The sequence below is a fragment of the Camelus ferus genome, chromosome 9, assembly GCF_009834535.1.
Source record: "Camelus ferus isolate YT-003-E chromosome 9, BCGSAC_Cfer_1.0, whole genome shotgun sequence".
Classification (NCBI taxonomy): domain Eukaryota; kingdom Metazoa; phylum Chordata; class Mammalia; order Artiodactyla; family Camelidae; genus Camelus; species Camelus ferus.
The window spans coordinates 64,383,014-64,405,531 of record NC_045704.1 but is presented as its reverse complement, the minus strand read 5'-3'; the positions used below and the strand labels follow the sequence as shown (position 1 = coordinate 64,405,531).

At 51.5% G+C, this 22,518-nt stretch overlaps 1 protein-coding gene across 8 annotated transcripts in view; it reads left to right on the top strand.

Annotated features, from left to right (window-relative positions):
• The window catches only part of BARHL2 (BarH like homeobox 2), a 113,937-nt gene extending 100,468 nt beyond the window's left edge, over positions 1-13,469 (top strand). For 7 of the 8 annotated variants that reach the window (XM_032487062.1, XM_032487060.1, XM_032487058.1 and 4 more), the window contains 5 exons: positions 4,627-4,929; positions 6,733-6,796; positions 7,943-8,612; positions 10,369-10,594; positions 12,320-13,469. In XM_032487062.1, the coding sequence (XP_032342953.1) occupies positions 4,763-4,929; positions 6,733-6,796; positions 7,943-8,612; positions 10,369-10,594; positions 12,320-12,632 (1,440 nt within the window). In that variant the 5' untranslated portion in view covers positions 4,627-4,762 and the 3' untranslated portion in view covers positions 12,633-13,469. Of the gene's footprint in view, positions 1-4,626; positions 4,930-6,732; positions 6,797-7,898; positions 8,613-10,368; positions 10,595-12,319 lie in introns of those variants that run through there. The other variant, XM_032487064.1, reaches the window with a different exon arrangement.
• The last annotated feature ends 9,049 nt before the right edge of the window (positions 13,470-22,518 follow it).

Below are 22,518 nucleotides of genomic sequence, written 5' to 3'. Positions count from 1 at the left end.
ATCCACCTCACAGAGGCGGCGGGCCCAACCCAGAAGATACCTGGCTGGATCTCGCTCTCTCTCCGTGTGTGTGTGTGTGTGTGTGTGTGTGTGTGTGTGTGTGTGTGTGGTGTGGTGTGTGTTGGGGGCGTCACACCCTAATCCATCCCACTGCTTGCCTACTTCCTCTCCCCTGCCAGCCAAGAGCCGCCCATTCTCAGAGAGAAAAATGTGAATGTGGGCACATTACGCACCATTAGGGAGACACTACGGTTTTAATGTGGCCTAATTAGTGCCGCTAACCGAGCAAATATTATTATATTGAATAATGATAATATGATGAAAATATTAATGCTTTTGAACTTTGCACGTGGGAGCTGTTCCTTAGGTTCTCCCGGGACAGCCCAAGCACACTCAGACCCACCAGCAGATGCGACGCGACGCACTTCCGGAAAGGCGAGCCCACAGGCCAGTTCAGGACACAGCACACGTGTCTTTGCAGACGGAAACCACACCTTGGGCCACGCCATGTTATCACCCACCATGCAAAAGACCTCCTTCCAATGGCGACCTCTTTTTCTCTGTAGCAGGCCGTGTAAAGCAAACAACACAGGAGCCCTCCGGGGCCCCTCATTACTGTGCCTCTGTTCTGCACCCCAGGAAGGCTGCGGTGCGCGAGCCAGGGGTGTTCCTCTCTAGCAAGGGCTGCCAGACAGGTGGAGTTGCAGAAGAACCCACTTAATTAGTATTTAAATTCACAGCCCCCTCTTATTGCCAAATACTTCTCCCTTGGGAATTCGGTGAAAATCAAGCATTTAACAAGTAAGCTATGTGGAAGTCTCCTCAAACTGGAGATTCAAAACCAGTTCTCCGCAGCGAGTTTGGAGAGCCAACGGCCCGGGGAAGAGTGGACGGGCTGGGAGGACGGCAGGTAGTGACCGGCAATGGTGAGTCGGCGTCTCAGGCGATCAGCATACCCACTCCCTCTTCCCTCCTCGCACCCCACCCCTTTCTTACGGAGCCCCAGGAGACAGAGCCCACGAGGCTGGCTGTCCTGTGCTCGCGGCCTGAAGGCAGGCCGGCTCTTCGCCGGTTGCTGGGCTGGGTAAGGGCAAGAGCCTAAGAAGAGTTTTCAAAGTGAGGCAATCCTTCTGTCCTGGAAAACGGGGATGCGTGGTCCCGGCTGCAGAGCGCCCCCTCTCGGGCTGCGTTGCTTCCTCCCTGCTGCTTGCGACCCACAGTTCAATTCCCGCACATTTTGGGGCGCTTCTTCCGGGAAGCTGAGTCCGCGCCAGCAGCCGCGGATTCGGTCGTTCTCCGAGGCAGCCCCTTCCCCGCTGTCCCGTGCGTGTGGACCGGCCATCGCCTCCTAAGGCACGTGTTCAGTTCAGCAGATCCTGGCAGGGTGAGCGGGTGGGCCAGGGTGCACCCGGGAGTTGGAGGACTTTGCAGACCCCCAGGACTTTGCTGCCAGAGCAGGCGGGGACGGCCCTGCACCTCCGCCACTTCCCCGCTCCGTGTCTGGGAACCCAGCCCCGCCCGCACCGCAGGCAGGAGCCGGGGCGGGGAGCTTTCAATTTGTTCCAGTGATGGCTCTAACTTAATAAGGCGATTGATTAGCGCTCAAAGTGCCGTTTTAATTAGCCGCCTGTTAATTAACATCGCAAATGAATTTCCCCTTCCCTGATTGGCATCTTCGCCCAGCGCTCTGAGGCTTTCGTTTCTCCTCTGCCTTGGCCCCTCCATTCCCTCTGAATCTCGGGAGCTGGTGGGAGAATCAGCTTCCTTCATGAACCTTAGAGGCGTAAGAGTCCTTTTATAGCGGGACCTGGCATTGTCACACGGGGGCTCTTTCAACTCTCTAGGAGTCAGTCTTCAGTGGACAGTGATTTAGTTTAGGAGGGGTGAAACACAGGCTCCTGCGTCTTCTCCCTCGGCCCCGCCAACTGCTTCCACTTTGCCATCTTTTCTATCTCCTCCCCGGACTTGGAGGGAGACTTCCTTCTCCCCCCAGAGTCTGGAGCTCTAGAAAGTAGAAAGGAATCGGGAATGGGAGTGGGGAAGAGCCGTTATAGTCCCCGTAGGAGGGGGCTGAACCGTCTCTTGGATCAAATCTAAGACCGTGTAACCGACTACAAAATCCTGCTGCAGAGGGCTTTGAGCACGGGCAGTTAATTCCTGTTCCCTCCAGGATGCCCAGGAGTGTTCTGTTCCTTATGGGAGCACGCGGGAGAGACCCCCTAGAGCCAACACACATTGTAGCCCAGCGCCGCAGTCAAGAGTTTAACAGGTCGGCGATGTGTGGCCATTTCTGCTCCATTATTACGCTTAGCTACCGTATGCATCCCTCTGTATATCATATATCTCTACTTGGGATGCATCCCTTTTCTTCCATGGCTGAACACACACTTCGTTTCCTTTAGGAAGCCTTTTTGTTCCCCCAGCTCTCCCCAGGGTAGGACTCCTCACTTCTTCTTTTGTGTCCCCACTGTAGCAGGTTCATGTTGGCATCATGGCATTGTGACAATTTCTAGCACGTTCACGCTCCTGTTAACTCTCTCATTCTCAAGTGCCTGGCACAGAATGCACATTCAGCAATGTTTATGGACTGAGTGAATGAACCAAAGGAGTGAGGGAAGGAAGAAGTGGGGAAAATGTGGCTACTGTTTGTTACCTAGCTAGAAATAATTGCCCCCTTTGCACTGTTCATTTGTCAAACTCTTGCTTCACGGCTTGTAAAGAGCTTTCACGTAGAAGGTCTTACCTGGTCGTCACTGATACCCTATTCTAGGCAAGGACAATTCTCCCCTTTAGCAGAGAAGGAAGTTGGTGATCAGAAAGGCTAAGTGCCTTGCTCAAGAACATTAGAAAGTGGCAAAGAAGAGACTAAAATGCCCTCTTCCAGCGCCCTTTCCTGTGCCTCTCTACCTGCCATCCTGCTAGTTGCTGGGCAGGACACACATCTCACTCCCAAGGGAGAGGCAACTTCACGAGGTCTCTTCTGAACTGCCGTTCTTTGCAGTGAAGCTTATAGCTCTCACAAGATTTATTTTGATACCAGAACTCATTCTCAAAACTTTCATTCCCCGAGGACCATTAGCAATTGCATAGCCAATCGTTTCAACCTGTTGTTCTGTTAAGCGTTTTCAGTTAACTGATTTTCCTCCCACTTTACCTTTTCTTCTTCTGCTCCCAATCTCCACCCTCTTGATTTCAGTCTATTTAAGGAACTCAATTGCAGCGTTTTCGTGTCTTTCTCTTTAGTATGTTATTTTCCTAAGCAAATATGCTTCAAGTTCTTAGGCAGTTGGAAATACACTGTTAGGCTGAAAAAAGAAAGGAAGGAAGGAAGCAAGCAAGCAAGCAAGCATGCTCCTGACGTTCCTGTAGCTGCGCAAAAGGCGAGAGGCCACAATGCCGTGCGGGGGAAACCTTAGTGGGTGGAGAGTGTATCTTGCATCTTTTATAAAAAGAAACAATAGCAGACTCTCTCGGTTCGGAGCTCTTGGCGCCGCCCAGTGGAGGGAAGCGCCTTTGCACGCCATTCCCGTCAGCTCGCCTTGTCAAGCGGATCCTTACTAACGTTTCAATAAAATACGACAGGAAGAAACATCAGTTCCAAGTTCAAGGTAATCTACAAGTGTATTTCTTCAAAGTTCAGTTATGCTTTTTCAAAACTTTATGTTCCAGTTTAACACAGTCCCAAATACCAATCTTGATTGTAAAAGTGGACGGCACAGAGTGTATTTAGAATAAAACTTGTTAAAACGTGTGTTTGAATCATTCTCTGTGGTGGAGAGGGAGCAACTTTAGTGGTGATCAGGACTGATGTATTCTTCAGAGCCAGGAAGGAAATATTATCTATTACACAGTTGGAAAATAACTGCTTTCTGTGCAGGAATTCCAAAATCTTCCCCCAAATTAAAGAACTGTCTTTCTTCGTCATTTTGTTTTTTAAGAAAATGAAGGCCTAAAGGTGGAAGATCATTTTAAAGCCTATGTCAGTTTAGGGACTATAGTTATTTGCATCTTAAATCCAGTGGCAAAATCTGATTAATCCAGTTAATGTATTTCCTTTCCTTTATGTAGGAAGTGAAAATGTGACTAATCTGCACCCTGTTCTATTTCTGAAATTTGATTTTTAAATGAAAAGTTATTTATGCTTGCTCTGCTAGAAAGTGCATGACTTCTTGGGTATAAACATCATATATACTCTCAGGGGCAAAAAATGGCAAAAGAGGAATGTCTGGAGAAAAAAGAACTGAGCAAAGTTAAAAACAAAACTGCAGCTCTGAAGAATTTGTTTTTCATTAAGTTTGCCATCTAGACTATGAATCTCTCTTTTGGAGCTTCAGGCCACTAGTAGCATTTCCTCTCTGGTAGGGACCCCAAAATAGGACCTTGATAAAAGTCAAGGTAATATTCCCCCCCCCACAGTTGTGGCCCCCCAAAGCTGACCTCCTAACATCCCACACGAAGACGTCTATGATGGTCACCTTTTCTCAAGAAAAGCTCTGAGACATTCACAGAGTGGGGACTATTGGGCTTCCCTTTGCTTTGCTTCGGAGTTGTAACAAAATGAACACCTCCCCAAACCTTACCTTCTCTCTCCCTTTTTAAGTTTTTTTTTTTTTTTTTTTTTTGTAGGGGCATATTTCTGTCTTCCCTGCTAATGTCGTGAATCATTCCAAGCCAAAAACCCTGCTGAACCGTCCAACGCAAGCTGTGTGATCTGAGCTCCTGAGTCATTTTAGGCATCGGAACAAAACAAAAACAGGCTTAAATGAATTATTTATCAAGGTCGAGAATAATTGATTTGTACAGTGCCGTTAGTTCTGTATCTCAAATTTGTTTTCTCCCTCTCCCCAGTTTCCACCCAGAACAGGCAGCGAGGGAAGTGCAGGTTGGAGCCCCAGATCTGGGAGGAAACGCAACTCATTCGGGAAGTTGGTGAGTGATGGCAGAATGAGAAGAACCCCAGGTGACATCTGAAGGGAGGACAACTTGCAGCGTTGGCCTGCAGCCCCGGGCGGGCCGACACAGAAGCCGACTGTGCCAGGGGCGCCGGGTGCGAGGCGGAGAGGAGCGCGGCTCCCGGCCTGATGGGCGGGACGCTGCCGCTTTGGATAAGACAGATGCCCACTTAGGTCCCGGGCCCGTGGTTCCGAAGTCCCCGGGCGCGAGGCCGAGGCCCGGCCGGCTGGCTCCCAGAAGGGTCTGCCTGGCCGGTGCGCAGTTCCCGCTCCAAAGGCGGCTGATCCCACCGCGCCCCGGGCGCCCTTCAGGCCTTCCTCGGCTTCCCGGCCCAGGGCAGCTCGACATCACCCCCCCCCCCCCGGCCGGCCCACGACACGCTCCCGAGGGGCTCCCCGCACTCGCTGAGGCCCGCGTCGGCCTCGGCCTGCAGCTTAGCCCGCGTCGCCGCCTCGGCTCACCAACCCCGGCTCCTCCGCCAGGCTCCCCTCGCCTTCTGAGAAGAGCGAGAGCTGCCCGGAGTGCACATCTCCCCGCCTCGGTCTCTCCTCTCCCCGCTGTTCTCCTCAGAGACAGACCCGGAGAAAACGGCACGGAGGTAGTAACCAGCTCGACACCCCCTCGAAATAGCGCGGGCTTTTTCTGGGTCAAACATACCGAATTCCCAAGGAAAACGCAGGAAGGATGCGGTAGATCCCACCTACCCCCTTCCGGACCGAGGGCTCACCCAGATGCAGTTCCAACGGAAAGGCAGTATCTAGTCCCAGGAGGTCATCTGCCTCCCTGACACCCACCCACACGCAGTCCTCGATAGAAAAAGCCTTTCCCCGGAAAGAGACCTTCCCGACCGCAACCAAACCCCGGATTTTGGCCCAGCCCTTGGAGACTTTAAAGGCCACTTTCTACCATCATTCTGCACCTAGTCACGGAAGCGATGCCTGACACTCAGATTCATAGGATTCTTAAAATGGTAATTTGGAGTAAAATGTAACTCAGAGAACTTTGAATCATTCATTAGCACCTTATAATTACTCTGCTAATTAGGTTGACACGGCACTTAATCAGGAGTAATAACGCCGTCTTGTCACTGGCACTTCCCATTACTCTGACATTCAACAACAGACAGGTTGGAGACGTCCTAGAGAAAATAATGCAAGCTGATACCCTCCGACCAGGCGCCACAGTCAAACCATGCTCCAGGTCCCGAGTGGATCCAACAGTGACTGTTTCCTTTCCAAAAGGGCGGCTGGAGAGGCCGGGGGAGAGTGGGAAGGAGGGAGGAAGGGAGGGAAGGAGGGGGAAGAGAGGGAGAGATTGATTGATTGAGAGAGATTGAGATCTGGCTGGTGGGGAGGAGAGTGTACGCGCTGTGGACCCGCCACGCGGGCTCCCGAGCCCCACGCCACCCTGACACCACAGGAAACCGTGGCTGCCCTCGCTGCTAGAGAACGCCTCGGGGCGTAAGTTCCCCGCTCGGGAGAAAGCGTCTGGCCAGGCATCTCTTCCAGTACGGGCCCTGATTCGGGGACCAGCCGGGGTCCCCAGTTTTGAGCAGTAGGCCCCTTCTTCCCCAGCCCTCCTGAGAGTGCCGGGTGGACGCAGATCCTGCTCCATTTCCCCCTCAGGGACCAGCCACACAGGTGAGCCAGAGCCGGCATGCCTGGGCTCTTTGGGGGAGAAATCAGAGCGCGGAGTCCGCTCGCCCACCCAGAGTTCCGGTTGCTGGAGTTTCACACTTTCCCTTGGGTTCATTCAGGGATTCCCTTCCTCTGTTCTCAGTGTCCTCGGACAACCTAAGCGCGCGTTTGGGGAGGTGCGTGAGCGGCCGCGCTGCAATCTAAAGGTAAGCCGACCAGATTCCTTTTCCCTTCCAGTCCTCTTTCCCCTCCCTCTTCAGACTTCTTTAAGGATGAATCATTACTACGTTCCCTCTCTTTTCGTTCTTTTTTGTTTTTTGTTTTCTCTTTTTTAACCCCGTTGGTTCCCTTCTCCAGTCTCCCTCTGCTCTCTTGCCCTCTCCCCCTTTGCCCTCACGCGTGATTGCGGACGCGAGGACCACCATAGGCCTGCGTGTTCAGCTTTGGGCTGCAGGCAAAGGGATGCGCGGGTTCTGAAAAGAGCAGCGGGGCCGAAGCCGCGGTGGTGACGGGCTCGCGAGCGGAGCGCCCATTGGCTCCCGGCACGTCGGCGTCGCTCGCTCGCGCGGGCGCGGCCAATGGGGGCGCGAGGCCCTGCGCGCGGCCTCGGCGGCGGGGGCGCGGGCCCGGCGCGGCGCGGGGAGCGGCGGCAGTGGCCGTGACGTCACGGGAGGGGGTCGGCGCCGCCCGCTCGCCGCCGGATTACAAGCGAATGCGCCCGGCAGCGGCCGGAGTCGCTCGGTGCCGCGTCTCCGCCGTGTTCTCCGCCTGAGACTGCTCCTTCTTGTCCTCCTCCTCCTCTTCCTTCTCCTCCTCGTGTTGCCGCGACCACTGCGGCGGTGTCTGCTCCACAACTTTCCAAGAAAGTTCAGAAACTCTGCTCCGGGGCGGCCGAGTCGCGCGCCGCAGCCACCTCCGGGAGCGGCCGGGCGGCTCCGGGGGCGCGCGGCCGCCCGGGCTCCGCGGTCGCTGCACCTGCCGCGTCCGCCTCCGCCGCTGCCGCCTGGTGCCAGGCTGTGGGCAGACCGAGGCGGCGGCGGCGGCGGCGGCGTTGGGGTCACCTCCTGCCGCCTGCGCCTTCGTTGGGGTCCCCTGCGCGGCCACCGCCGCCCCACGTGCGCGGTCGTTCCTGCAGCGCACGCTCCGTGTTTCCTCAATTTTTGTAACTTACCCCCTCGGTCTTCTTTTCTCCCAACCCCTACTTTTTGCATTAGGGGGGAGAGGGGGGAAAAGTGTCGAAAGTGTCCACGGATTGCCACCTCCCCATTAACCTTTCTTCTCTCCCCGCCCCACTTTTTTTTTTTTAAGCGGCGACAACATCGTTTAGTGTTTTTTTGTTTTACGATCGATAGCTTCCTTTGCTTGGTCGGGGCGGCTGCAGAGCGGTAGAGTGGCGTGGACCTCATGTAGAAATGACAACAATGGAAGGGGCCAGCGGGTCGAGTTTTGGAATAGACACGATTTTGTCCAGTGCCAGTTCGGGCAGCCCCGGCATGATGAATGGAGATTTCCGCCCGCTCGGCGAGGCCAGGACTGCGGATTTTAGGAGTCAGGCCACTCCGTCCCCCTGTTCGGAGATTGACACCGTAGGAACGGCGCCTTCTTCTCCCATCTCGGTCACCATGGAGCCTCCGGAGCCGCATCTGGTAGCGGACGGGCCGCAGCATCACCACCACCTCCACCACAGCCAGCAGCCGCCGCCGCCCGCCTCGGCCCCCGCGCAAAGTTTGCAGCCTTCGCCCCAACAGCAGCCGCCGCCGCCGCCGCCGGCCCAGCAGCTGGGCTCGGCTGCCTCGGCCCCCAGGACTTCCACCTCTTCTTTTTTAATTAAGGACATCTTGGGCGACAGCAAGCCTCTGGCGGCGTGTGCGCCCTACAGCACCAGCGTCTCCTCTCCCCACCACACCCCGAAGCAGGAGAGCAACGCAGCACACGAGAGCTTCAGGCCAAAGCTCGAGCAGGAGGACAGCAAAGCCAAGCTGGACAAGCGGGAGGAGTCCCAGAGCGACATCAAATGCCACGGTGAGTCGCGCCGCCTCGGCTCCCGCCGCCGTCCAGCCGCTCCTCCTGCCCCTCTGGCTCCCTGTCGGCCCCCCGCGAACCTGCTGGGACTCGAGGGTGATTCTCAGCTTCTCAGGCGATTGCGCCACAGTCCGAACTGCGAGCGGGAGGGAGGCTTGGGCGTGCGATCTGGGCACTCGCCCGAAGTTCTGTTTATTGGTACATTTCTGCCTCTCAACCTTCACCGCCACCCGGCTCCTTTGTTTTACTTAATTTTAATTTATTAGGAAGGGGGCCGCGGCGGAGGGGATCTGACGGGAAGTACTTCAGTGTTTCATAGTGCCTAGGGGTGTGATCACAACGTGGTGTTTATTTTTTAATGCAAATTATTTCATTCCTCCCACACACCATATTTTCTTAACGTTGGCACAGGAATTATCAGATTTAGTGAAGGAAAAATTTATGCGTTAATTAACAGCAACTTTTTTTGGTATTAGATCCTGGTTAATATAGGGAAGCCCACATGGTAAAAATTTATAATTAGTGCTGCAGTTTTTAAAAATACCCTTCTTACCCCCATGGCCCCAACTGAATATCTGTATTTCAGTAAGATTTTTGGTTCCTTACAAGTAATTGGGAGGTAGCATTTATGAAAGCAAAATTTTATTAAATTGACTTGATCTATTTGTGTAAAATCAGAAGATGGCAATGAAATTATCCTTCAACTCCCCCTTTTCCATTTTATCCTCGGAAAATTTCATAAGTAAGTGTTTTGTCTTTGCATGGCAGAAGAGTTTTAACATATGAGGAGAGTTCTTTTTTTCCCTTTACTGATAAGTATTATTATTATTATTATTATTATTATTATTATTATTATTAATCTTTGCTGTCTCTGGGAAAGATGTGTGCTGACTGTTCGGAAGGTAGGATATTGCCTCTTTATTAGCATTAGCATAATAGTGACCAAAACAGATGTACAGTCTGGTCTGGCGATTTTTTGTGCACCAACCTCCCCAGTGGGTCAATTAGAGAGATTATTGTTCTTCCTGCAGGGAAGATCAAGGAGAGCAGCAAAAACGGGTACAAACAGAGAGGGATTGACATATCGATTTCCCAGCATTTCAGTAAAAAACCAAAGTTGACAAATAGAATCCGGAAATCTCTGGGCTGTCACCTGGATGGGCTCAGTGATTCTGAGCTCAACGCGGTGTCTCGGAGACATTCTTTCTGAAGCTTTAAAAGACCTGATGCAAGCGGCTGCAGACAGCTTGATCCAGCATTTCCCAAGCACATCTGAAAAAGGAAAACAAATGCCTATAACTTTCAGTAAACAGAATTAAAGTGAAAAAGATGCCCCCTCCTAAAAGAAAACCACCAAAGTTGAAAGACCTTTTGAAAACTAACAAATCAGAAACTATGAAGTCTGAGTGAAAACAACAAAGAAGGCCAGGGTCTGCCCCCAGTCAGAAGAACAACAACAAAAAAGTACCCTTTATTATAAACTATTTTTTTCTTTTTCATTTCCTAAGATGGGAGGATCTGACCCTCTTTTGTAACCCTTTTAGGAGCTCTGCAAAAGGGTCCATACTCCTCAGCCAGAAATCGATCCTCTTCCTCCATGCTGGCTAAGGTCCAAGCATGTGTGTGAGGACGGTGGCAGAGTACAGCTCCCCCGAGACCAGCGGCTGGCTTGGGAATGTGGGAGTGTGTGCCAGGCAGACACTCCACTCTTCCCCATTCCAGGCTACCTTACGGCTGTGTCTGGGTTTCTGTGTAGGAACAAAGGAGGAAGGAGATCGGGAGATTACCAGTAGCCGAGAGAGTCCCCCCGTGAGAGCCAAAAAGCCTCGCAAAGCCAGGACGGCTTTCTCTGACCATCAGCTCAATCAACTGGAGCGTAGCTTTGAGCGACAGAAGTACCTGAGTGTGCAGGACCGCATGGACCTGGCAGCTGCGCTCAACCTCACTGACACCCAGGTCAAGACCTGGTACCAGAATCGCAGGTAAGGGAGGCTGCGTGTCAGGCAGCAAAGGCGCCTGGCCATCCAAGTCAAGACTACCACACCAATCTTCCCTCCTGGCCTCAGAGACAGTAGGGACTCTGAGGGCCCAGAGTGGGCACTGGGGGCTTTGGGGCTGGAGCAGGGATTAGCCGCACCTCCAAGGTGAGAGGGACCAAAGAGCAGCTGGGGTTTGGAGAATTTTGCACTTAAGTGTCTGTAACAGATGCTGCTTTCCGTCTCAAACCTGAGTGGCTGGAATTCCCTCCATTTTGCCCCCAGATCAGTCAAGCCACACCTTCTCTGTGCAGCAGACACTCAGGCCCATAAAGCCTGTGCATTGCCCTCTTCTGGGCCCGCCTTAGGGTGGCTCCGAGTACCTATAGCTGGCCACACACTCTGGCTGTTTCTGTCCTGGAAGAGCTGACGTATTGGCCTCAGCTCAAACGTCCTTGCCTTGGCCTGTGAGGCAGCTGGGAGAGAAAGGGTTGGCAGCCGGTCAGGCGTCTGGACTGAGGGTCTGTCCCCTGTACTGGCCGCTTCAGTGCCCTCCAGGAGCCCCTGCTTCCCTTGTAAAGAAATTAGGAAAGGGGCTGGCAGTGCTCGTAGGCCTCTGAAGTGCAGAACAAGCCCAGCCCGGCCTGGGCTGTCTGAGGCCGAGGTTATGCCGCGTGTCTAGGCCTGGCGCTCGGCTCCCTTGTCTCGATTTTCTCTCCCCCGCCTCTTCTCTCGTTTGTGTTCTAATCGTCCATAAGTGTGGTTGGAAATGCCCATCCAGTTGTCATCTTTACCATAATTTTCTGTCTCATTACATACGGTTTCAGCCACCCTAATTCTGTCGGAAAACATTAGTGTCATTTGTAGCCAATTTAAAATGGGCGACATGTTTATTAATTTGGCTTGAGCTGCTGGGTATGGATGGCCCACCAGCCCTGAGTTCCTTCAGGAGGCGTTTGAGCAAAGGCCTGCTGCCTCTTCTTCCTAGCGGGGTGCAGTGGGGGAGGGAGGAGACTGAGAAAAGCTGATCACAGGTTTTAATTGTTACTCTCTCCCAGAGGAGAAAAGATCTTGAAATGCATTTTTCCCCGCCCAGAATGGCCTGAGGTACAGTCCCCTTGAGATAGCCCTCCCTCAAACGAATTCCGTTTTGAAACCTTGTCGCCTTCCTCGCCCTGAGCACCCCCGCCTGCTGTAAGGTCCTGTCAGGCTGATGAGAGAGATGTGTCTCCACAGCCCTGGGGACCGAGAGGGGCAGGGGTCCAAGGCCCAGGAGTCTCTGTGTCCCTTTGTTCACGGTTTCCTCTCACTAGGCCTGGAGGAAGGGGGGAGGGGCAGAGAGCAGACACTAGGATTGTCGGGGAGCCACTTGGGGACAGGAATTAGAGGAGGGGGGAGAGGACTGCCTGTAGAAATAGTGGTCTCCACTGGCCTCCAGGAAAGTTTCAGGAAGTAGCCAAACTATAGGGGAGGCAACAGCAGAGCAAAGGCTCTCCAAGCTTTGCTTGGAGAACTTTATTTGTGAGTGTCTCATTGATGGCATTATTTGGGAAACTGGCTTGGATCTGGGTGATTTCTGTGAGGAATGGGTGGGCAAGGGGACCAGGAGGTTCTCAGAACTCTGTCTTCCTGGCCCCCGTGGGAGACAAGGCAGGCTCGGGGAGACAAGGAGCTTTGGTGTCCGGACCGCGCCCACAGCTGCGGGGTGCGTGCACGCCTGCTGTTTTTCAGGACCAAGTGGAAGCGGCAGACCGCGGTGGGCCTGGAGCTTCTGGCCGAGGCGGGGAATTACTCGGCGCTGCAGAGGATGTTTCCGTCGCCTTATTTCTACCACCCGAGCTTGCTGGGCAGCATGGACAGCACCACGGCCGCGGCGGCGGCCGCCGCCATGTACAGCAGCATGTACCGGACTCCTCCCGCGCCCCATCCCCAGCTGCAGCGGCCCCTGGTGCCCCGAGTGCTCATCCATGGCCTGGGGCCGGGGGGACAGCCGGCCCTCAACCCCTTGTCCAACCCCATCCCAGGCACCCCGCACCCCCGGTGAAGAGCGACCCGCGACCTTCCCTGTCCCCTCCCTGACCCGGACAGCTGCCCCCGCTCTCCCCGCACCGGGCCATGGGGCCTCCCTCGCAGTCGACTGACACGGGAAGCAAAGTAAGAGAGGAAGACGCTCACCGATGGGCGGGGGGGCCCCACAGAGGAGCCAGCCTCCGCTCTCCACCTCCCCACCCCAGAGACAGGGCTGGGAAGCTCCCCCCAGCAGTGTGACTGGCGAAAACGCTGACCCCACACAAAGTGCGACCAGTAAGTGAAAACATCAACAGAAACTAAACCTCAAGTTTTTTTTTTTTTTTTTTAATGACTTTAGGGACAAGCAAGGGGGGAGGGGGGAGGGATTAGGAGGGAAGAAGGAAGGGCGCTGAGAGGAAACCGCGCAGGCGGAGAGGATTGTAGACAGCCGCCTCTGAGTCCGAGGCAGAGCGCATCGCCGTGGACATTCCGCCTGCCCCAGAGAAAAGAGGAGGGTAACTGAGAACTTTGCACTGATTTCTCATGACCTTTTTTCTTTTAGAAAAGTGGCATGCTCCATAATATGAAAAAAATGTACATTTGAAAGACTGAGTGATAAGTGATATATCATATTTATTATATGTTGTCCAAAAAAGAGTCACTTATATACGTTAGTAAAACATGATTTTTCTTTTCATGTCTTTTTGATTCAGTAAAATAAATGCTTAGACAAAATATAGATTTTTTGTGATTGAAAATTACAGAAATAAAATTTATCTTTTTTTAACAAGTGATGAAATCCAAGGGGCTGATTTCACTAAAGCGGAACATACTGTGATGAAACGTGTCACTTGGCTCAGTGAGACAAAATCCCTCCCGGGGCACTAGGAGGAGTTTACAAAATCTGTAAAGACGTTCGGTTGACTCATATAAAAACAGCTCCATTTTTCATGCCGGCCTCTTCCGAGCCGTTATTTGATCTGTGTGAATTTCTTTCTTTTTAAGTTGACGATTTCAGAGAAGTCCGCGAGGCCGCGGGAGAAAATCTGTGCTTGCAGGATGTAGGTGGCCAGCTCTCCTTGCTGTCCGGGCCAGCCTGGCAGCCCCGGCCGCCCCGGCCCGACGGCCCCTGCTCCTCTGCCTGGGCTCCTCCCGGGGCGGCGAGGGTCCGGAGCGCGAGGCCGCAGAGACGCCGGCAGGGGCTGGGCGGCGGGCGGGCGGACGATGCGCGGGCCTCGCAGCTGTTCTGCAGCCCGCGGCGGGGCAGCCTGCAAGCGGGAGGCTGCGGGACGCGCAATTTGGGCTCCCGGGGACTCAGAGAGGCCTGGCTAACAAACCCCTGGCAGGCTTTGATCCTTCTCATTCCCCGGCGGGCACCCAGCCCCCAGTCCCCAGCCTCGCGCCGTCTCTGGTCCCAGTGAGCAGGCCGTGCCGGGGTCCCCGGAGCGGAAAGCAACTCTGGCCAAGCAGGTGTGCCAAGCGTTTTATCTGCGTCCCTGGATCTTTTGGGACCACAAACTAAGAGGCCCTGCTCAGAGGGTAGAGGAAGCCGGCTGCCTGCTTTGGGAGTGTGTGTTTGAGTGTGTGATAATGGGTGTGTAAATCCTTGCAGCACCTCGGCCAGAGTCCCACCTCAGCAGCAGGACCCTCTCCCCACCGGCTCCCCAAGAGGCTCAGCCCTCAAGACTAGTAAGGGAGCAACTGAGGGGGGTGGATACAGATCCGGGCATCTCCCACTTTCTCCAGCCCCGAGGTCACTTTTTGAGTAGTCAGAGCATTGGACCCCCATCTGGGTGTCCTCACATCTCCATCTTCCTCCTGCCCTAGTGCCTAGTCAAAGGAGTAAGACCTGCACCTAAAACGCGCCCAGACCCGCTTGCCAACTTTCTCTGATGTTGAAACTTAGAAGAGTTGTAATTTTTTTTTTAATGTGGAGAGCTGTGGGAGTATGTGTTGAGGAGGAGTAGGAAGGAAGAAGGAAAGAGGGTGAAATCTGGGAGGAAATTGCCTCGGGCGCCTTGATCAGACCTTGGCTAATTAGGGAGTGGTTTGCAGATTTCTCTCCAGCTCATCAATTTGCTTCAAAAATGGTCTTGGTCATATTTGATTTTAACAAAAGGGTTTGGACTGGCCCTCCTCGTTTTCTACCTGCTGAGCTGGGACAAATAGCTGTGCTGGGCTGGAAAATGGGTGCCACTGTGTCCAATGGGGATGCCCATTGCCTAGGCACTCAGCTGACTTTCCCTTGTTCTATCTTCGCTGCTGTTGGGTTTTACAATCATATTTAAATAGTTCCAAAATGGTCTACCTGGACTTAAAAAGGCATTTTCCAAAGCTTGGGGGTGCTACAGCTTCTGTCTGCACTGGCCCCAGGGCTGGTCATCTTCAGGGGGTGGGGAAGGGGGACCTGAGAAGTCACTGAAGCACACACATTCTAAGTTCCCTACAAAGAATGACCTCAAGTCCAGTTGGAAAAAGCACATAAACAAACCTTCAAATACAAGCAAGGCCATACCACCCATCTGCTCCCAGCAGCCCACCAGCAGCCTGCCAGCCAGCCTTTCGCTCTCAAGGCCCAACTTGGACTCCATAGGTGGACAATGAAGGGGAAGTACTATGTCTACAGAGAACAAAGTTTCTTAATTAACCTCATATTTCACGGCTGTTAGCAATTAGTCTAGATACACAAGAGTCCTCTCAAGTGTGTTGTTGCTTCAGAGTCATGTATCCTTTCACCACCTAAATTGTGCAGCTGGAAGTGTCAACTCCTCTTCTAAATTTGCTTTGGTTACTTCCTGTTGCATCGAAGTTGGCAAAAGGAATGTGTGTGGGGAGGGGGTGGGGATTGTCCCAAGAAGAAGGTTGAGGACTGGATTCCTTCTTTTCATTCTTTCCTTTCCGCAGCAGTGCTGCAAGGGCCACCTCAGCAGGAGCCCTTCTATTCAGACATCCCCAAACTACTGGATGTGTGCAAGTCAAATGCAAACATAGTCCTTTCCCTCAAAAGGGCTCCTTCTGTCCGCACCTGCCCAACAAAGTAGGGGGAGTTGGCTAAGAGGTGAGGAGCACACCAGGTTTTCCAAAAGCGAGGAACAGGATTAACAGACCAAGGTCTTTTCTCCCAGGAGATCCAGAGTTAGTTATGGAGGCGCAGAGGTCTGCCATCCCTGGGAGCTGCACTTCTTTTCTTTTTCCCACCTTCAGCTGGTGTCAGAAGGGCACTCCACGGCTAACTCCACTTGGATTGCTCCTTTGATTAAGTTGGGGACGGGCAAAACAAGGACTTTCAGGGGCATTCTTTGCTTGCTACAGAAGCACGGGCAAACAAACTTGTTTCAGACAGATGTTTGAACAAACACAAAAGATCAGCTCTGGGACTCCAGCAAACCTAGCACAAATCTGTAGTGCGTGTGAAGTTAAGAAGTTAGCTCCCTGACTAGCAGCCAGCCTTTCTAGCCCAAGCCAGCAATTTTCCATGAGTTGCAAAATAACGATTGCTGCTTGCCTCCAAGCCTCCAGCAAATACACCTACCACCTTGTATCAGTTTATTTTTGCTCCACCCCTTAAAATAAAAGCCCACATGATGGCAAATTAGACAGCTGATTTCTTCTGTTGCAAATAAAACTGCTTACCCTCAAACCAAGACTTTCCTCCCCCTCCCTCCCTGCCATCTGACTCCTGCTTAGGCAGCCCTTCCCCACGCGTCTGCCAAATCCCACCTCCTCTCTTTAAACAGGCAGCTTGTGAGTAGTTTGTTTTGTTATATTTTTTAACTTTCTAAAAATATTTGGAAAAGCTCTCCCCAGGGCTAGGAAACTTTAGTCCCTATTAAGCCACGTGCTTACAAAAATATACTGGAACAGAGCTGTTTGGTTTTCTAAAAAGCCAGGCATGACTTGAAGTCAAGATGCTTGGAAAGAAACTGACTTTTCACCACTGGTGGACATGGTCAGGGGCAGAGCTGAGCCTCCTGGGGAAACTGATGTTTTCTTCCTTAGCTCTGAATTCTTGGTGAGGGCAAGCTGGTTTGTCGTGTGTCTTGGCTGTTGGCTAGAAAACTGGGCAGAAGGGTGAGTCGAGGCTTCTCCGGGGTTTACCTCCAGGGACCCTGGAACAGTTCCTCTCGGCTCTTTGAGTCTTCCACTAGGTCTTTGTCCAGCCCTGCCTCGTTGGCCAGTTCCAGCCGTTCTCCCTACTAGTGCCTGTTAGTTAGGGCCTGTGTGCCCCTCCCTCCTTCTGGCAGGTTGAACGCCTCCAGGGCTTAGTAGGGCTGAGCGTCTGGGGTTGGGGGAGTGTGCTCTCGGAGAGAGGGAGGTATCACTGGTCTTTCGCATTGGAAAACCATGTCACCTGTCTCAGGGCTACGAGATAACCCAAAGGGGACTTTTTCCTGCCCTTCTTACGGCTGAATTTTGAAGGTCTTCTCTGTCAGTCTGAGTGTTGCTGGGTGGACGTCTCAGTCAACCTCGCGTTCTCAGTTTTTCTACTCTGTCTCTCCTGGTCTCTCCCCTCGGGCCTGCTTCTCCCGGTTCTCTGTCCTAGCACCACAGACAGCTCCCAGGGCGCGCGGCGGCGCGGAGCGCGGGAGGCTGGCGGGTTCCCGGCAAAGCCTAGGCGACCGCAGGGGGCGCCTCGCGGAAGGGTCGGCGGCGCCCGCGGGGGAGGGCCGCTAGGTGATTACAAAGCGCCCTCCCCGGCAGCGTTTCCTGATTAAGTCCAGACAGGGTCACATTCCAAAGAACAAAATCTTCAGATCAATAAAGTAGTTCAAAAACCAAAAGATCTCGGGGTAAGTAGTGCTCAGCGACAGATCAACTCTAAACCGTCCCTGTTTAATAAGTTCTTAGTAGAAGCCAACTGGGAAGAAGTCGGACCTCAGGCCTGCTGCTTCGAAGCTCTTGCGCCGCGGCCGCAGCGAAGTCGCTAGTGGAACCGCTCTAAATGGCACTTTTCACCTTCTCCGCTCGCGCAGCCCAGACTGCGCTCGGCGAGCCGATGCAAGCCGGGAGGCTCTCTCGAGGCGGCCGCCCTGTAGGTCGGGTTGAGCCAAGATTCTGGATCTCCACTGTTGCTTCCACTTCGTGTGTCCTCTTTGCCGGTTTGGGATTCTCCCCCTTCCTGCTACTATCTGGTCCAGGACAGCGTGTTGCCCGCGCAGGAGCTCCATTGAAAAAGGAGGACCCCCGCGAGCCCGAGATTGAACTGGATGTACGATAAAAGGGCATTGTCACTTCGCGGAGCTGATGGATTTCCGCTCCCACCCATCCCTATCTCTGGCTGGTGACTTGATTCTTTAGTGAAGAGGCCCTAGATGTAGCGATCCTCCCTCCCACTCCCAGCAGCCAACGCTTTCTGCGGCGGCTCCCATGCCCGGCTCCAGCGCGCGGGCTCCGTGCTGGGTCTCCCGCGGCGTGCGCCTCAGTCGGGCCTGCGCGCCCCTCCTGCCCCTCCTCGGGACAGCCCTGCGGCCCCAAGTTTCTGCTCCCCGTATAGACGGTGTTTCAGGGAGAAATGCGTGCGTGCATCAGGACAGGGACCCAATAGGCCAGGGACAAGAATCCAAATGCTTTCACTAACGGTGCTTGGGCAGGGCCTTCAGAGCAGGGCCCTGTTTTCACATTTCAGTGGGCTAGGAGGGATTATAAAGACTTCTCCTATGAAGATCATAAAATAATCGTTGCTCAGGCAGACGCTCCTGTCTATATCCCACTTCACATCTTGAGCACCGCCGTCCTCCCCTAGGCCTCAAGGCTGCAAACGAACGCCTCCTTCAGGTTTTCCCTCGGTTCTCGGACGCCAGCTCCTCCTGGCTGATGATCCCACCCCCACCCCCTCAGCTGCCTCTCTGGCTCTCCTCTTCCTCATGCCCTTTATCTTTGGAGGAACGGAAATGTTAAATGAGATTCAGATACTGAAAGGGACTTTTAGCGGCATAGGTTACACACATTTGAAGGTCAGGCACCACTGGGGAGTCTCCCAGCACCACCAGGGGCTGGAGAAAGAGGTGTTCCACGGTGTGCATGGTTACATGAAATGGGGAGAAAAGTTTTCTCCAGCTCAATGTATATTTATACTGCTACCTTAGGCTAGAGGAACTAGACTTTCGTAGTGCATTGTTTCCCCATTCCTGCGCCACAAAATTTGAGCGCCTATTCTGGGAATATAGTCTACATTCCAAAGCCAATTGGCTTAGTGTTAGGAAAAGGATATGCTACTCATTTCCTACTGTAGGGAAGCTAAGCTACTTGGTATAGTTTCCAGATGTGGGGGTCTTCCAAGTGAAGAGACCATAGTAGGTCTCTCTCATCAGACAGTTTTCCAGTTGAGTGAACTGCTAGGAAATGATCTTCTAGTGATCTAATTTGGAGCTTTCAATTATTTTAATACCTATCGTTTGAGAAAATAGACATGTCATAATTTCTGAAAAATGCAAATAAGGACCTGATTGTCCAACTTCCTCTTGTACCAACTCACACGTCATCTGCTGCTCCTCCCCATGCCCCGTGCCCCCCTCAAGGGTAGGCATCTGCAGAGCTATGGGCTGGGAAGCTCTAGACCAGATATTAACAGAGACAGAGTTGTCCATTGGAAGTAGGGTGTATCAGAGACACAATCACTTAAAAACGTCAAGTTATTATTCATCTGCCCCATTTCCCACAAAGGTTCTATTGATATAAGCTTACCAAGTCATTTCCATTAAATAAGAAGATTTCAAAGGGACATCTACTTCCTCACCAGCCTTGAGTGAACACAGTTTGGCATTACGTTAGACATGCTCATATGCGAATAAATGCATAATTGTCACATAATCATTCATTGCTATGCACCAATAGATTGGCTCAGAAATATCACATAAAACATAATGGATAAGTGCTGGCATGGAGTGATTTATTTTGTCTTTCTTCTTTTTTGGATTGCTTTTGAAATTTCTGGCCATCCATGTTTTGGATTTCCCTCACGAATTTCTACTAGGTTTAGGCAGGAGCAGATCTCCAACGGCCTGCTCTCTGCCTGTGGTGGCGGCGTTTCCCACCCATTTCCGTCACGTGGCGTCACCCAGCCCAGCCCAATCAGAGCATAGGGAAGAAAGCGGCATTGGCGCCGGGCCCGCCTCTTCCGGCGCCTGTTCCCGTTTCCGCTCGGGCGTGTTGTCGCCGTGGGTTAAGGCCTCTGCTTGTGACGGTGCCTGAGGCTGACGATGTGCAGCCCACCGCGCTGCGCCCGCCGAGGCACAGTTCCTGGCACAGGCCTCAGGTCCTCTGACGGAAGTACTTAGTAGGGTGGAACGCGGTTGTCACTTGTACAGGCATGGAGACCTCCCGCCTCAGTCGGGGAAGAGCCGTCGGCCGCCCCACTCCAGGAGCTGGAAACAGGAGTAGTGGCCGGAGAGCTGCTGGGGAGCAGCAGGTGAGTGGGCTCCGCGAGGGACGCTCAGGCCTCGGGCCCGCGGCCTGCTCTGCGCCCCGTGCCCACCTTGCTTTGTCCTCCCGACTTCTTCTTGGTTATTTTATATTTCTGGGATGTGCTTATGGGGTCAAAGGTGATGGGCCGAGCACTGCTGTTGAGGGATGTCAGTACTGAAAAGCTGAATTAAGCTTGTGCATTTGTTAGATCTTACTCTTAATGAATATTTTGGAACAGGATTAGAAAACCCCAGCTATTCAAAACACTGCTTATTAACAGCAGTGCTGCACATATCGGTGACATTTCAGGAAGGATCGCCTTTACTTGGTAACATGTTTTACAGGCTTTTCTTTTCCTCCCATGAATGATCGTATCCCTTAGGGGAACACGTTTTTACTTGGTTCTGCCCAGAAATTTGGCAAAAGTATATTTTCCAACATTCACCGTGATAAGTAATTGGATTTTAAGCAGAACTGATCTTGATCCAAACCCAGGATTGGAAGGAATCTCACAGGTCCTCTATTTTAATACATATTCTAAACTTTAGTTTTTTATACGACGTATTTGCTCAGTGTTTTTTTTTTCTTTCTTACTTTCAACCCCTGCCCCTGCTCCCATTTTTTTTTTTTCTGTAAAGATAGAGAAAGGAAAGGAAAGATCCTACAGTATTACAGCTTTTTTTCAAATGATTCTTGTCTTTCAGTTTTAGTGGAGTTGAATTTATGTGATCAGATTGTACCACATGCACAAAAACTGAGGCTTTTTGAAAAAGCTATTAAAATAGCTTTTCTGTTGTAAAAGTAATGCATCCTCACTGTAGAAATTTTTAAAATACTCAAGAGTACAGAGAAGAAAGTTCATCTTCTGTCACTCAGAAAAATCACTGCCTACGTTTGATTTCTTGTTTCTGGATTTTTGCTGTGAGTTTTTGTATAGGTGGGGTCATATGTCACCTGGGATATCATTTATGCTTCTCCCAAGTAGTACAAGTATTTCTTTATATTATTTGCATCTCTTTATGATATGTGATATATAAGATTCTCTCCAATAAATGTATCATTATCAAGTCAACCATTCTTTCATCACTGGACATTTAGATTGTTTTCCTTAATTTGAGATAAATAATGCCAAAGTGATCATGAAAGCAAGATTTTGGAGAAAGGATCCTATATATTGTTTGGTGTATCACTTTATTATTTATCTTGCTTAGGGCAGTGGAAGCAATGAAAGAACAAGATGACCAGCTCAAGAGGAGAAATGAATTACTGACCAAAGGTGGTGGTTTCAGTGAACAGTGAAAATTCATCCTGAGGAAACTGAGAGCTCTAAGCACCTGTTTATGCTGTGGTGAAGTAAGCTAAGAACACCACTTACAAATTTTTTATGTGTATATTAAGCTTCCGTGACTTTGAGTATGAGTTTGGCAGCCCCCTCACCAGAGAAGGAAGCTTGCCTGACTAAAGAGGTGGGAGGAAGGTCAGGTCTCTTCTGATTTAGGTTGGTAGCAAGCTGCTTGCCTAGCTTGCCCTACTGTTTTCTGTGCTCCAGCTATTCTGTGGGTAAATAGGAGGCTTTAGCTTCTAGGGCTGTCAATCTGGCACCTTTCATCAGAACTAAATTCAGGTTAAAGGAAAAAAAAGAACTCATAACCCACAAAGAAATTTGAGGGTGGGGGCGGAGGGTTGAGGAAAAGAATTAAATAGCAGTAGTCTACCCTTTCATTTACATGACACACATTAACCGTAACATAGAAGTTCCAAGGGAACTGTCTTGTTCCCTTGTCTCCAGGAGCCCATGTAGGGCGCTTTAATTGCCACATTTTCAAACCGATATAATGGTGGGGATGTCTTAGTAATTACCTTAATGAGATAACACCTTTCCTTTCCTCAACCTACTCATTATCACGCCTCTTGTTCAAATTTCAACTACAAAGAACTATCCTGGTAAAAAAAACAAGTCTGAAATGTGTTGTTTGAGGTCTCATACCCTTAAAATAATCACATTGTACATATCTTAAAAATATGAAAGAAACAGTACACACGGGCAATTCAGGTATGTTAAAGGAAAAGCTTGAGATAAGCAAACTAAACATCTGGGTGCCCTTTAATTATTCTTGGTTGGATTCTTTATCTTGACCTCTAGTGATGCTAAGGTGCCAGAGTGATGAATTTTAAGATGTTGGGCTGCGAAGACGTGCAGCTGCAACCTTGATGGATTTGGGAAGGATGGTAACAAGGTTAGCTGCATGTGAAGTGTGAATTGAGATTTTTGCAAAGAGAGTGTGATTGCAGATGGGCATAATGTTGTACCCTTGCATGAAATCTTGCTATTATTGTGTAATGGTCAGACAGAGTGTGAAATGACTTATTACTTTTCTTTTATTCTTTAATGAAGTTGGTTAGAGTAGCAGTACTACTGCTAGTCAGTAGCAGTAAAGCACACACACACAACTCTATGACAGGTGCTGACATATTAAATATTTATTTAGTTTTGACTTTCCCCCCTAATTTCCAGG